The sequence below is a fragment of the Saccopteryx leptura genome, chromosome 2 (genome assembly GCF_036850995.1).
Source record: "Saccopteryx leptura isolate mSacLep1 chromosome 2, mSacLep1_pri_phased_curated, whole genome shotgun sequence".
NCBI lineage: Eukaryota > Metazoa > Chordata > Mammalia > Chiroptera > Emballonuridae > Saccopteryx > Saccopteryx leptura.
This window is the reverse complement of record NC_089504.1, coordinates 40,176,721-40,192,041: the sequence shown is the minus strand read 5'-3', so window position 1 is coordinate 40,192,041 and position 15,321 is coordinate 40,176,721. Positions and strand designations below refer to the sequence as shown.

Here is a 15,321-nt window from a genome sequence, read left to right as displayed (position 1 = left end):
TTTTAGATTTTATTTATTCATTTTAGAGAGAGGGGACAGAGAGAGAGAGAAAGAGACAGCAAGAGACAGAAAGCATCAACTCCCATATGTGCCTTGACCAGGGAAGCCCGGGGCTCCGAACCGACGACCTCAGTGTTCCAGGTCGACGCTTTACCCACTGCACCACCGCAGGTCAGGCAAGGATGACTATTCTTGAGAGAGAAAGTAATTCTATACAGTTACTTATGGGCTCTTTGTTTTATTTAGTGATAAAATTTTCATATTTTTTATACCAAGGTTCATACTGATAGCAGTCTGGAAAAGATTCACTCAGACTTCAGAAAGACACAAGCATTAATGTAATTTCTTTAGATGGCCTCAAGTCAGTAATACTCACTGTCAAAGTTCTCTCCAGTTTGCCGGTGACTGTGCTAAAGCAGTAGAGCACAAAATCCTCCCCCACACAGTAGATCCATTCACCACGGGGAGAGAGGGCACAGCAAACAAAGTCACCACCTTCTCTCTTACCAGAGCTGAAGCTTCTGACAATCTACATCATATCACAGCCCAAAGCAAAACACAAAACGTGGATTAGCAGCATTTAAAATGGACATCTTTACATTCTTATTTTGCACTTTGGTTTGCTGACATTTATAATTATTATAGATCACCAATTCCCTTCATCATATGCTAAATCCCCTTGCCTGAGAAATAGTCAACAGATAGGCTACCTAAAGTCAGTGGCAGTCAGAAATTTAAACTCCCTATGTCCCCAGTCACCAATCCTGCTCTTTAGTCTACTGAGTCATTTTACCCTGAAGCAAATTCATTACCACACACATAATTACTAAGTCAATACACTACTGGTTCTCAATACTCTGTGGACTCATGCTCCCCAGTTTCCACTTTCTAAAAAAAGGTGTTGTACCCATGCAGGCTGGAACTCTGTCTCCAAGATTTTGCTTGCTCTATTTTATATACCATTTAAAATCATCACAAATCAAGTTGAGAAACAAATGGCAAAGGTTATAAAAAATTGCACACTATACCAGTGGTCAGCAAATTCATTAGTTAACAGCCAAACATCAATAGTACAACAGTTGAAATTTCTCTTGAGAGCCAAATTTTTAAACCTAAACTAGACAGGTAGGTACATTCCTTATCGAGTAGACAGGTAGGTACATTCCTTATCGAGGTAGTGCCCGCACATGGTATTTTGGGGGAGAGCCACACTCTAGGGGCCAAAGAACCACATGTGGCCCGCGAGCCGCAGTTTGCCAACCAGGGCACAATACAATTCCATTTATCTACCATTCTCAAAATGACAAAATTATAATAATGGAAAATAGACCAGTGGTTGATGGGAAGGGTTTGATTATAAATGTGTAGTACGAAGGATTTTCTTTGGGGGTGATGAAACATCCCTGTATCCTAATTGTGATGGTGGTTACATGAATCTACATATGTGGTGAAATTTTATAGAACTGTTAACTTCCTGTCTCAAAATGAATGTAAAAACTGATGAAATCCAAATAAGGCTGTATTTGAGTTAACAGAATTGTAGTAATGTTAATTTCCAGATTTTGATAATTGTGCCATGGTTATGTAATGTTATCTTTGGGGAAAAGGTATACAAGAATACTGTTTTTGCAACTTCTTTCTAAATCTTAAAAAAAAATCTCTTTTTAATAACTCTTTTAAAAGTAAAAAAAACTAGGAAGTGCCATAGCAGCTCTGGCTACTATGCAGGGGCCCAGAAGGTACTACAGACCAGCCATCTCAACCACTACTAATCTGTATCAGTTATAGGGACTAAAGGAATAGAGATAGTACCATACACCAGCCCCAGATGCCCAGGCCAACATTTCAACAGCACCAGAACACATTCCCAGGGCTCCAGACCTCAACCTTAAAGCTTCTAATGTCCCTGGTGCTACAAAAGCAAGGTTCCCTGCGGACCATGCAAATGTGCTGATTACAAATATACATCATGAAGACACTGTTGCTCTTCTCCTATTAAGAGTTCTGCCTTAGATCATGTGGTAACTAGATATCCCAGACTGGTAACTGACACACACTACCTCCCATATTTAGGAAATGTTATCTTAAAATCTTCAATGAGATTCTGCAGAGGCTTAAAGAGAGAGCCTCATTTATCCAAAGGACGCAAAGGAAAGAGCATACCATACAAAACTCTGAGAAAAAGATAACTTTTAAAAAGCCAAAGAGTGTAGTTTAAGCATTTGAATAACAAATACAGTGTACAGGCAGTCCCGGGTTACAAACAAGACTGTTCTGTAGGTTTGAAAATGTTTAAGCACTTATAAGCACAGAAAAGTCAAAATAAATACGATGTTAAAACATCTAAGTTGCATTTCATAGATAAATGGACCAGTTCCAACTTACATACAAATTCAACTTAAGAACAAGCCTACAGAACTTATCTCATTCATAATCTGGAGTCTGCCTGCATATGGTTTTTGGAATGGTGAATCCATATTTAGTTACTGGAAGGGCCAGGACCAAGACATGCTGATTTGGGAATGGTCCACAGGATCTGTGTAAAGGCACTTTCTGAGCACTCACCTGCCCCTGCATGTTCATGATGACCACTGTGTTTGATCTGTTGCATACTACAAAGTGCTCTGGGTTTTTAGGAAGCAGAATCACACTGTTGACAGTGATGTCTGTCCCTGCAGTGCTGCCCAGGGATTTAAAGGTATTTGAACATTCTGTAGTCTTCATATTCCAGATCTATGACAAAAAATTTAAAGCATAAGAATTTATACAATTTGTGTGGCTTAAAACAAAATTAGATTACAAAAAAATAAAACTGACTCAGGAAAAAAGCTACTTACTTGATTTTTAGTCTAATCAAATAATTAGCATTGCCATATGCATAGTAAGCACTTGCCATCTATTTGCTAATTAGTATAAACAATCACAAAGCTAAATAATAAAAATCTTTACAAATTATGGTCTTTTCTTACAAAATTTTCCTAATGAGCTACCCATCTTTAAAATTAGCTATGTGTCACCCTGGCCGACAGCATAGTCCCAAAGCTCAGAGCTTGTTAGTTCGATCCCCGGTCAGGGCACATATGTGAACAGCTGGATGTTCCTGTCTCTTTCTCTCTCTCTCACTTAAAAAATAAAAGTAAAAATAAAATACAATAAAATTAGCTATGTGTCAATACTGCTACTGTCATAAACAACCACAAAGCTGCCCTTATCTGGACATCAAATTCAAATGGAGGGCCCTGGCCGGTTGGCTCAGTGGTAGAGCATCGGCCTTGCGTGCAGAAGTCCCGGGTTCGATTCCCGGTCAGGGCACACAGAAGCGCCCATCTGCTTCTCCACCCCTCCCCCTCTCTTTCCTCTCTGTCTCTCTCTTCCCCTCCCGCAGCCGAGGCTCCACTGGAGCAAAGATGGCCCAGGCGCTGGGGATGGCTCCTCGGCCTCTGCCCCAGGTGCTAGAGTGGCTCTGGTCGCAACAGAGCGACGCCCCGGATGGGCAAAGCATCGCCCCCTGGTGGGCGTGCCGGGTGGATCCCGGTCGGGCACATGCGGGAGTCTGTCTGACTGTCTCTCCCCATTTCCGGCTTCAGAAAACTACAGGACAAAAAAAAATCAAATGGAGGCTGTTTAGTTACATGCTCAGGCCCTTATCTGGAGATTCTAGCTTGGTGGGTCTTAGATGGGGCACAGGCATGTGCATTTTTTTATATTTATTATATTTTAGAGAGAGGAGAGAAGGGGGGGGGCAGAAAGCATCAATTTGTAGTAGTTGCTTCTCGTATGTGCCATGACCAGGCAAAGTCTGGGACTTCAAACTAGTGACCTCAGCACTCCAGGTCAATGCTTTATCCACTGTGCCACCAGTGGTCAGGTGGCATGTACATTTTTATAAAGCTCCAAAAATAATTCTAACGTACATTTTGAAGCACTAAACAAGTCACAATGTTAACACACACACATGAGGATCCATGAAGAGGAAGCCACTCATGGCCACCTGTACCACTACTCCCCATCCAACATCTCTTCTGGTCTTAGCTCTCTAACCTAATGCTTTGACCTAACCTCTGGGCTATTATGAACTGAAGGGTTAAATAAGACATCATAGTAGTTACTGACATCTGAGGTTTGCTTAAAGAAGGGATGGAACAAATATAGATTGCAGGGAAAGATGGCAGTGCAAATTTCCAAGAAGTGGAAGTTTGTTGTTGATGGCATCTTCAAAGCTGAACGGAACAAGTTTCTCATTTGGGAGCTGGCTGAAGATGGCTACTCCAGAATTGAGGTCAGAGTTATACCAATCAGGACAGAAATCATTATCTTGGCCACCAGGACAGAGAATGTTCTTGGTGAGAAAAGCTGATGGACAAGGGAATTGACTACTGTGGTTCAGAAAAAGTCTGGCTTCCCTGAGGGCAGTGTAGGGCTTTATGCAGAAATGGTAGCCAGAGAGTTCTGTGTGCCATTGCCCACACAGAGTGTGCGTTACAAACTCCTAGGAGGCCTCTTGGTACAGAGGGCCAGCTATGGCATGCTGTGGTTCTTCATGGAGATGAGCAGGGCCAAAGTCTGCGAGGTCGTGGTGTCTGGGAAACTCCAAGGACAGAGGGCTAAATTAATGAAGTTTTTGTCAGTGAGCTGACGATCCACAGTGGTGACCCTGTTAACAACTACATTGACACTGCCGTACACCATGTGCTGCTCAAGCAGGGTGTGCTGGGCATCAAAGTGAAGATCGTGCTTCCTTGGGACCCAAGTGGTAAGATAGGCCCTAAGAAGCCCTTGCCTGACCACATGAGCATTGTGGAACCCAAAGATGAGATGCTGCCCACCACCTCAAAACAGAAGGATGGAAAGCCAGAGCCATCTGCCATGCCCCAGCCAGTAACCACAACATAACAGGGTGTACTTGGCAGCTGGATCTGAAGTCTGGATGTTGCTCTATAAATATCTTTAATAAAGTTGTTTAAAAGATGAATGGCAATGGGTGACTAGATTATACATCCAGTATTCAGACTGAGGGTCACATAACCCCATCAGGGCATTACTTGATTTTTAGGGCTGCCTGGTCACAATGTTTCTTTACTTTCCTGAAATCCTCTTGGTTTCAGCTGTACTTGTGAGAAAAGGGCCAGAACAGCAGGACCCAAGAAGAGCTAACCAGAGAGATACCTGTTGGGGGTAAATGGTGATGGTAAGGTCTGAAAGCACCTTGATCAACTCACCTGTAGTTAGTAACTCATTTGCAGTCAGGATTATAGGTTTAGAAGAGGGATATATTAAAACAATTTTATTTTCCTGGTGCATAAGAAAATCTATATTGCACAAAGAAATAAATACACCAGCTATTATATTTTGGATGGTTCTATGCCCTGGTTGCTGCGCTTCACATACTTTCTTATTTAATCCTCACTATCTCTAAAATGTAAAAGGAATTTGTGCTAATGGATAAAGAGCCTGAAGCACAGATGTAAAGAATATTGCTACTGTCTATTGTTTTATCTTTTAAATAAAAAAGAAAGACAAATATTGATTGTATGGCCTCATCTGGACACCACTCACTTAATGAGGTATAAAAGCCTCAAAGGCGTGGACTGTGTTTTCTCTGTGCTCTCAACAAAGCTTAGCACACAACAGATACTGAATACCAATAAACAGGAGGAAATAGTTGTCCCAGTGTTTGTTTCCCTAATAAATATTATAATCATCTGTCCCAGTCTATTCTCTAAAGCCCAACTGCCTAGAAGAGAAATGAACATTTTAGACATCAAGAGTTTTAAGGCTTTTTTAGTGTTTCTGTCCAAAAGCCAGTGCAATGCTTTATCCCACACACTACAGAACTAAAAAAAAAAAAAGACATCAAAACAGAGACCTAGATAAACCAGCCCCCAATGGCATTTTACATGTTGTGAGGCCTTGCACCTAGCACAAAGAGGATAAATCCCATGACTAAAGTAGTGAGAGCTCTGTGTATTTCCCCATCCCTCCTGAGGAAGAGTATATCTCCTACTCTCAGATTTCTGGTTCGATTCCCAAACCAGAACAAACATCAGGACATGGTCTGACTTTCAGGTGTTTGTGTTAAAATGTTGAGGACTTCTGCTACAAAGCACTCACATAAGGCAATTAAAAAGCAGGTCCAGAATGTAAATGGAGTGTCTCAAAGATTTTCAGCAACTTATTATTTGGATTTATCATCTTTTCTAGGAAATGAGGACCTCTCTTAAAATAAATCTCTCTAGGCACTGAAGATCCATTCCTTTCAGCTGAGAGAGGGCTTTGTTCTACCCTGCACCTCCTCTGTTCCTCTATAAATGCCATTAAGAAAGCCCTAAATTAGAAAGGCTGTGCAACAACAAAAAAATCTATTTATTTAGCCACTGAGCTCCTTGTAAATTTGTTGCAGGTGGACCATACATATATGGCAAGATCAAATTTAACCAATGTAAATGGGGTATGACTTAAATTTAGGACTCCACACCTTTCTTCTTTTCCTGCACATGCTAAAGTTTGTTTTTTATTTTGTAAGTTTGAGATTTGAGGTTTAGGCCAACAGGAATTACCCACAAAATATTACTGTTGTCTCAGACTAAACTCAATTATAGCTAAAATAATTAGTAAAGAGGTCTGCTCCAACACAATTATAACCATTATCATCACTGAAAATTCCTCAAAGGGCAAAAATGGAACAGATACCCCAGAGTAAACCAGTAGCAAATACTTCACCTTCACAGTGCCATCAGAGGAGGCACTGATAATATAATGTCCGTCCTGTGTAAATGTCGCTTCGTTGACAAAGGAAGAATGGCCACGAAATTCCTTCAGCGTTTTCCCAGATTTTAAACCATGAATTCTATCACATACATTAGGAAATGAAAAGAACAATTAATGTTCTATATACTACATTTGAGGACAAGTTTTTAATTCATTTTAGGTGAATTACAAAAAGTCTTGTTATAATATTAAGTGAAGAAACAGGGCCATGCATTTATGTATGCAGTATAATTTTCATTATGTCAAAATCCAAAGCAAAAGGTTGGCACAGACTGGAAGAAAATATGCCAATAATACCACAGGCTTCTGTTCAGAGACAGACTTTTAGGCTTTGGCTGGGACCCAGGAATATGTATTTGTAATATGCCCTCTAACTTAATTCTGATGCAGGTGGGCAAAAACTCAAATGGACAAAATAATAGCACTGTGTCAGCTGTACTCTGGGGACATGAGATCTCACATCCGCTCACTCTCCATCCAATACTGTCCTGGTGAAAGCATAAGGAATCACTAGTACCACCCTTCAGAGCTTCGTCATATCAAACCCAAGTGAGGGCAGCTTGGGGATTCTTACTTACCTAATTGTCTGGTCAAAAGAGGCACTAAGGATCTGACTGCTATCCTTAGAAAAGCTCAGACACGTGACACCTTTACTGTGCGCCCTTTCAAATCTCCTTAAACACTGTCCACTCTGAATTTTCCACACCTTAAAAAAAATAGTAAAAACTTGTAAATAGAGTGTCCCACTCTAGCCCAGAATCAAGCAAGTAGCAATGCTCACTAATGTACCAAAACAGCATTAAAAATGCATGCTTATAGCTGAATATGATATGTCTGGTTCACACAGTATAATGATAACTGAATCTTTTGAAAATTAAATAGCTTTCCTTGTAAATTATTAAAACAAAAATTTAGACTCTAAGTTCACTTAGCAGAGACCATTTCTGTCTTTTACCTAGCCCAGAGCATTTTACAAGCAATTAAATACAAGCCACAGCTAATGAGCTATATACCATCCCATTCCCTAAAAAACAAAAACAAAAAAAAGTACAACACATACAAGGTAAGCAAGGTGGTACAGCACTAAGGGCATGAGCAGATCTACACTAAAATCCAGGTCTATCAATTACTAAATGTGTGACCTCAAACATATTATTGGACCTCTCTCAGCAGTTACGTAATAAGATTAAACAGAAAAAAGAAAAGTGACTAGCACAAAGTAGATGCTCAATAAACAGTAGCTGTTATTAAGCTGCATATCATATGTAGGACACTACTTCACTATAGAACTTTCAAAATGTCTACATACAAGTGTTTGTGACGCTCACTAATTCATACCTTGATTTTTCCATCTTGGGCCCCAGTTGCTAACATTTCTGTGTCTCTGCTGAAACACATGCAGAGGACAGCATCATCCATCATCATAAAGTTATCCTGGGCCTGGTACTTAAGATCCTAAAGGAAACAATGATAAGCACTTATCAAAATAACAAAACCCAGTTACCCCAGATCTCTACAAACTCACCGAAAGCAGGATAATGGCTTGTTCCTACTCTAAATCTCCAAAGCAAATAGTAGTGGCATGCACACATGTTCCTAATGAACAACTGAGAACTGATAATGTTGGGAATAAATAATTTTGCATAATTTGAACTAATATTGTAAAAAATGCCAACATAATGGCCTACATCTTTTGATTACTAATCTTTTCTAAGCAAAATTTCCTTACAGTTTTACACTATGTATCTCTAATAAATCTGAATTTACTTATCTTAGGAGTATGATGTAGAAACTAATGTTTTTTTCCAAATCATCAGCTATTTTTCCTCACCCCATGTACTGACTAATCTATTTATTTTTGATGCTTACTTTATCATACATTATTGTTCAAAAAGAAGTAGGTCTATTTTTTGCTAATTAAAACTGACACTGCTTCATGGTTTTAAAAAAGAGACAAACTAAAAAAATACAAAGCAGAAAGTGAAAATCACTCATAAATTCACTACCAAGTAGAATTTAGTACTCTATGATGGCAATTACAATTTAAATCAGTGGATAGCCAATAAATTTGGGAAAAAGATTAAGTTCAATCTATACCAACTTTATCTCCCTAAACAAATTACAGATGGATCAAAAATTGAACATAAAATGAGACATAAAAAGACTAGAAGAAAATGTAGAAGAGATGGATATATATAATAAAATAAAAAATAGGTTTATAAAGCAAAACCATAAACAAAATCAAAAGACAAAAGTTAAAATTAAAAAATATTTGTGATATGTATCATAAAAGTTGATTTCTTCAAACTGTAAAGAGCTCCAACAAATCAATAAGATACAATCCAAAAGAAAAACGGGCAAAGGATATAAACAGACTTCACAGAATAGGAAATATTGGTGGCTTTTCACATATAAAAAGATATTCTCTCAGCCCTGGCTGGTTTGCTCAGTGGTAGAGCATCAACCCAGCAAGTGGATGTCCCAGGTTCAATCCCCAGTCAGGGCACATAGGTGAAGCACTCATCTGCTTCTCCCCCTCTTCTCTTCTCGTCCCCTCTTGCAGTCATGGCTCAATTGGAGCAAGGTGGCCCAATTGCTGAAGATGGTTCCATGGCTTCCACTTAAGGCACTAAAAAAATGGCTCCAGTTGCAACAGAGCAAGGGCCCCAGATGGATAGAGCATCACCCCCTAGTGGGCTTGCTGGGTCGATCCCAGTCGGGGTGCATGCGGGAGTCTGTTTCTGCCTCCCCTCCTCTCACTAAAGAAAAAAAAAAAGATATTCTCTCATTCATAGTAAGAGAAATGCAATTAGTAGTACAATTAGGTTAGATTAGGAATAAAAAATAACTGCTTAAATATACCTAGAAAATTCCAGGACAGTTCCACAAGAAACTGGTAACCCTGTCTGGACCACGGAAGGGAACTGACTAGCCAAGAGACTAGAGAACAAGACCCTTTACAAAACAACTTTTCTATTTTATATAACATCGATCAGATGTACATATAACCCACTCAAAAAATACATTTAAATTGTAAAAATAACAGATAATTAAGAAACAATAGATCAACAGATCATTCTTTTACTAAAAAGTTAATGTATTTTAAATACTTTACCTTCCTGATTTTTCCAGTTGTAAAGTTCCATACTTCAATGAATCCATCAACAGACCCAGTGACCAGATACTGACCATCTGGAGAAAATCGAGCACACTCCACATGTGATTTCTGACCAAACTGTTTCAAACGAAACAATGAAACAGATACACTTTTATCTAATGGACTTAAAACAGTTCCCACTTTAACCTTTTGAGAAACCCTGCCCTAGCATAAAGTCATAGCTAGCTTATTATTATGAAATATAGAGGGGACATTTCTGCACCCAGACACAGGAATATTGTGGATATATTTTCTCTGACCAGTTTTGTGTCTAGACTCTCACTGGTATTTTTAATGTGAAGTTCACTTTTCCAAATAAAGGAAAAACAATACCAACAACCAAAAAAACTATTTTAACATGGGACTTAGAACAAACAGTCCTGTTAACCCAAACAATAAGCTTTTATCAGAATCAGCCACTATTAGCATGACACTCAACTTAATATACCATAATATGTTTCTGTTGTGTATCTAGGGGGAAAAAGTCAGTTTTTCAAAATAACTCTCTGCTTTCACACACTATTTTGTAAACAAATTTTCTATCACTGTTTCTTTTCATGACCTTCCCTTAATCAAGTGATAACGTGTAGGTGACTAACTCTGGGAGAACTAGTTAAAGCTGATATAGACTGTTTACCTAGGAAATGTATTGAGCATTTACCAGCAATCATGCTCCCAACAACTGATGAAAACTACAGAATAGACAGAAACGCTGTTATGAATTTCAATTTAAATGCCAAAAAAAAAGAAAGTGTAACAAAATCTTAGCCTAGTAGCGTAATTGTAATGGATTTTTGTCTCAAAGCTGAAAGGACTGCTCAAAAGTATCTTCGAATACAAGTCAGAACATATAACTCAGAAAAGACAAATTCAATTCACTAAGCCAAAGTCAAAGCTTTGAAGAACATGATTTTAAAGTACATAAATTCAATAAGAGCACAAACCTACAGAAAAACTGTAATATATATAAAGATGCTGAAGTAGCAAATATAATTCTGGAAACTGAAGCAATAACTTAATTGTGCTTTTCCCTAGGAAAGTCTAAGATTAAAATAAAGAACAAGAACCAGCTGTAAGATGATAAATTATTATCTTCAAACATCATAAAAGCCCACTTTACAATCCATACCTGGTACTTTGCCTGACAGGCAGCAGGCAAAAACACAAATGTTGAACAAGACAAATATATTTAAACGTTCATAGTTCCAGGCTTAAGCAAACAGCTAACCATACTTCCAAATGCAGACTTCCTGGGAGGAAGTGCAAGGTCAGATGGGCCAGACCTCAAATGTACTGTATTTCCCCATGTGTAAGATGTACCTTTTTTTCAAATAACTTGGGGTCTAAAAACTGGGTGCATCTTATGCAGTGGTTGTAGATTTTTTACCTGCATTTCCCGCTTTTTCACGCAGATGAGGAGTTGTATGAATTTTATGATGCATAAAACTTGAGTTCAATGACTTTATGTAATACGCTTTTTTCCCCCCAAATTTCAGGCCCCAAAATTAAGGTGCCCCTTATACCTGGGAGTGTCTAACACATGGGGAAATACAGTATGTCCACTTGGTTATACAACTGTGGTGTGCCACTGCCAGGCCACAGGACCCAGTGGTCACCAACAGCAACCCTGAATGTTGTCAGAGCTGGAGACTAAGTTTTGCTTTCTAACCCAAACTCCTAGTATAGGGAGGGCCTGACTGAGCAAGCACATGTGAAGACCTCAACAAATGATTACTAACTGGTTCAATGCCTAAGGGTCCTACCTTAATATGCCTGCTCAGCTGAGTAGGAAACTTTTCTTCTTCCACATCTTTGACAGCTGCTTTTCCTCGGAACAAATCTATGGTCATGCCAGGAGGAAGCAAACCCTGGTGCTGCTGCCACTTCAGTGCCTATGAAAAAAGAAATGTAAAGTAATCCACTTGAGTCTTTTTTTTTTTTTTTTTGATAGAGACAGAGTCAGAGAGAAGGATAGATAGGGACAGACAGACAGGAACGGAGAGAGATGAGAAGCATCAATCATTACTTTTTTGTTGCGACACCTTAGTTGTCCATTGATTGCTTTCTCGTATGTGCCTTGACCCGGCGGCGGGCGCGGGGGACGACTACAGCAGACTGAGTGACCCCTTGCTCAAGCCAGCGACCTTGGGCTCAAGCTGGTGAGCCTTGCTCAAACCAGACGAAGCTGTGCTCAAGCTGGCGACCTCAGGGTTTCGAACCTGAGTCCTCCACACTCTAGTCTGACGCTCTATCCACTACAACACTGACTGGTCAGGCTGCCTTTTTTTTTTTTTTTTTTTTTTTTAAAGATTTTATGTATTGACTTTTAGAGAGAGGAGAGAGAAAGGTGGGGGTAGAAGTGGGAAGCATCAACTCGTAATTGCTTTTTGTATATGCCTTGACTGGGCAAGCCCGGGGTTTTGAACGCGTAACCTCAGCATTCCAGGTCAATGCATCACCATAGGTCAGGCTACACTGGGTGCTTTTAAGAGCTCATCCTGGACATATGGACATCCTGGGTTCGATTCCCAGTCAAGGCACACAGGAGAAGCGACTATCTGCTTCTCTCCCCCTCCCTCTTCCCTGCTTTCCCTCTTCCTTTCTTGTAGCCAGCTCACTTGGTTCGAGCATGGCCCCAGCTCCAGACAGGGTAACCAGGTGGGTCCTGGTAGGGGCGCATGCAGGACTCTGCCTCACTATCTCCCCTCCTCTCACCTTTAAAAAAAAAAAAAGAAAAAAAAAAGGAGAGAGGGAGAGAAATCTCATCCTGATTGCTCAAAATCAAGCCCAAAAGGGTGAGGTTCACAGGCCACTGGGAGCCACAGACCTATCCATCTTTGGCCATCCCAACACCACATAATCTATGCTACTCTGTGCGTCCTAGAAACACAGGCTGAGCACAGCATAAAAGAGGATTCTGAAAGCCAATGGGTCCATCTTTCCACACCCATTTTCTTATTATAAATAAAATATGGAAAACAAAAATCTCTCAGAGTTCCAAATCCAAAACACGGCCACTGTTAGCATTTTATATATTATCTTCTCATATTTCCCTCCTTACACATGTGTTTAATTAATGTAGCTGTAATTTTAATATATGCAAAGTTTTATATTCTCCTGTTTTCACCTAACATCAGATCATGCTATGCCACAATTATCCTTCCAATGACTGTTAAATATTATATAGCCTATCTAGTAGATGTTTAACAGTTTATTTAATTACGGTAATATATTAATGGACACTTACACATTTCCAACATTTCACTCACCTAATTAATGCTGCTATAAACATCTTTGGACATAAGACTTTTTCTCTTTTGGGGACATTCCCACTTTAGAATAATAAATTCCCAGAATAGGAGTTATTGAATCCAAAAAAAGAACATGAGAGGTTAAGGCTCTTGATATACACTAACAAAGTTTCCCCAAAAAGTCTCAATTTCAACAACACTCACAACTATATTATGAATGAAAAAATCATGGATTTGGGGACAGATGGCCCTAGGCTAGATCATCTGCCGAATGTTATTTTGACTCCCAATCTCATGAACTAAAAGCCTGACCAGGCGGTGGCGCAGTGGGTAGAGCGTCGGACTGGGATGCGGAAGGACCCAGGTTCGAGACCCTGAGGTCGCCAGCTTGAGCGCGGGCTCATCTGGCTTGAGCAAAAAGCTCACCAGCTTGGATCCAAGGTTGCTGGCTCCAGCAAGGAGTTACTCGGCCTACTGAAGGCCCCTGGTCAAGGCACATATGAGAAAGCAATCAATGAACAACTAAGGTCTCGCAATGAAAAACTGATGATTGATGCTTCTCATCTCTCTCCGTTCCTGTCTGTCTATCCCTCTCTCTGTCCCTGTAAAAAAAAAAAAAAAAAAAAAAAAATACTCTTTTAAAAAAAAAAAGTAAAAGCCTAATTCCTAGAGCTGCTGAAAGGAAACAACAATATATGTTAAGTCTATATAACAGATACATGGATCAATGTTTATTCCTTTTCCCTTTATCAATAAAACTCAATAGTTTTGCAAATCATTTTAAAATTTTGCTAATTTAACGAGAGAAAAGTTATAACCTACTTTGGTCAGTTCTCTGATTAATTTGAACTTCTCTCCAAGTTTATTAACTAGATATATACTTCCTCTATTTGCCATTCATTCACTCATGGTCTTTGCTCACTGATCTATTGTCTGTTTTTCCTAACAATTTGAGAGCTCTTTTTATTTTTATATTTTACTCAGTGAGGAGAGGGGAGGCAGAGACAGACTCCCACATGTGCCCTGACTGGGATCCATCCAGCAAGCTTACTAGGGGGCGAAGCTCTGCCCATCTGGGGAGCTGTTCTGTTGCTCAGCAACTGAGCTCTTCTTAGCGCCTAAGGCAGAGGCCATGGAGCCATCCTCAGCACCTGGGGCCAATTTGCTCCAATCAAGCCATGGCTGCAGGAGAAGAAAGCGAGAGAGAGAGAGAAAGAGAAAGCAAGAGAGAGAGAAGTGGGGGGGGTAGAGAAGCAAATGGGTGCTTCTCCTGTATGCCCTGACCAGGAATCAACCTGGGGCATCTATACGCTGGCTGACACTCAGCCAGGGCCAATTTGTGAGCTTTTAATGTGATCAGTTATTTATGTTTGCCAAAAAATTTTTTTCCCCACTCTGCCTATTTTTTATTATAGCCATATAGCTTTCTTTGTTTTTGTTTGTTTGTTTTGTTTATTTTTGGAGGTAAGAAGAGGAGAGATAGTGAGGCAGACTCTCACATACTCCCTGACCAGGATCTACCTGGCAACCCCATATGGGGCCAATGCTCAAATACCAAGCTATTTTTAGCACCTGAGACTGACTTACTCAGATCAACCAAGCTACCCTTTGTGCCCAAGACCACACTCAAATCAATAGAGCCAGTGGCTGCCGGAGGAGAACAGGGAAAGAAGGGGAAAAGGGTGGGGGCGAGAAGCAGATGGTTGTTTCTCCTGTGTATCCTGACTGGGAATCAAACCCAGGACGTCCATATGCCAGGCCTATGTTCTATCCACTGAGCCCCAGCCAGGGCCTTCTTTGCATCTTAAATGATTAAATTTGCTGACCTTTACCTAGATATTTACTCCCTAATCACAGGAAGTTCTTCCCTATCAAGAGTTTGATAAATTATATTATCTTCTAGTTTTTCTATTTTCTCTTTTTTTATGTTTATTTCTTGATTTTAGCAAGACAAGAAGGGAGGGAGGGAGGGAGGGAAGGAGAGAGAGAGAGAGAGAGAGAGAGAGAGAGAGAGAGAGGAATAGCAATCTGTTCCTGTATGTGCCCTGAACCGAGATCAAACCAGCAACCTCTGTACTTCGGGATGATGCTCGAACCAACCAAGCTATCCAGCCAGGGCTCTATTTTCTTAAAATATACAATTTT

General features: G+C 40.0%; 1 protein-coding gene, 1 non-coding gene and 1 pseudogene across 2 annotated transcripts in view; 2 read left to right on the top strand and 1 right to left on the bottom strand.

The window, feature by feature from the left end:
* SMU1 (SMU1 DNA replication regulator and spliceosomal factor) overlaps positions 1-15,321 on the bottom strand; it is a 33,221-nt gene that overhangs the window by 5,174 nt on the left and 12,726 nt on the right. The window contains exons 5-11 of the mRNA XM_066367841.1: positions 11,689-11,817; positions 9,884-10,003; positions 8,107-8,223; positions 7,347-7,474; positions 6,721-6,847; positions 2,566-2,733; positions 377-529 (exon numbers count right to left, since the gene is read on the bottom strand). Of these exons, the coding sequence (XP_066223938.1) occupies positions 377-529; positions 2,566-2,733; positions 6,721-6,847; positions 7,347-7,474; positions 8,107-8,223; positions 9,884-10,003; positions 11,689-11,817 (942 nt within the window). The remainder of the gene's footprint in view (positions 1-376; positions 530-2,565; positions 2,734-6,720; positions 6,848-7,346; positions 7,475-8,106; positions 8,224-9,883; positions 10,004-11,688; positions 11,818-15,321) is intronic.
* TRNAA-UGC (transfer RNA alanine (anticodon UGC)) lies at positions 3,237-3,312 on the top strand. The gene has a single exon. It is a non-coding gene; the product is annotated as a tRNA-Ala (tRNA).
* On the top strand, positions 4,166-4,909 carry LOC136392982 (small ribosomal subunit protein uS3-like; annotated as a pseudogene).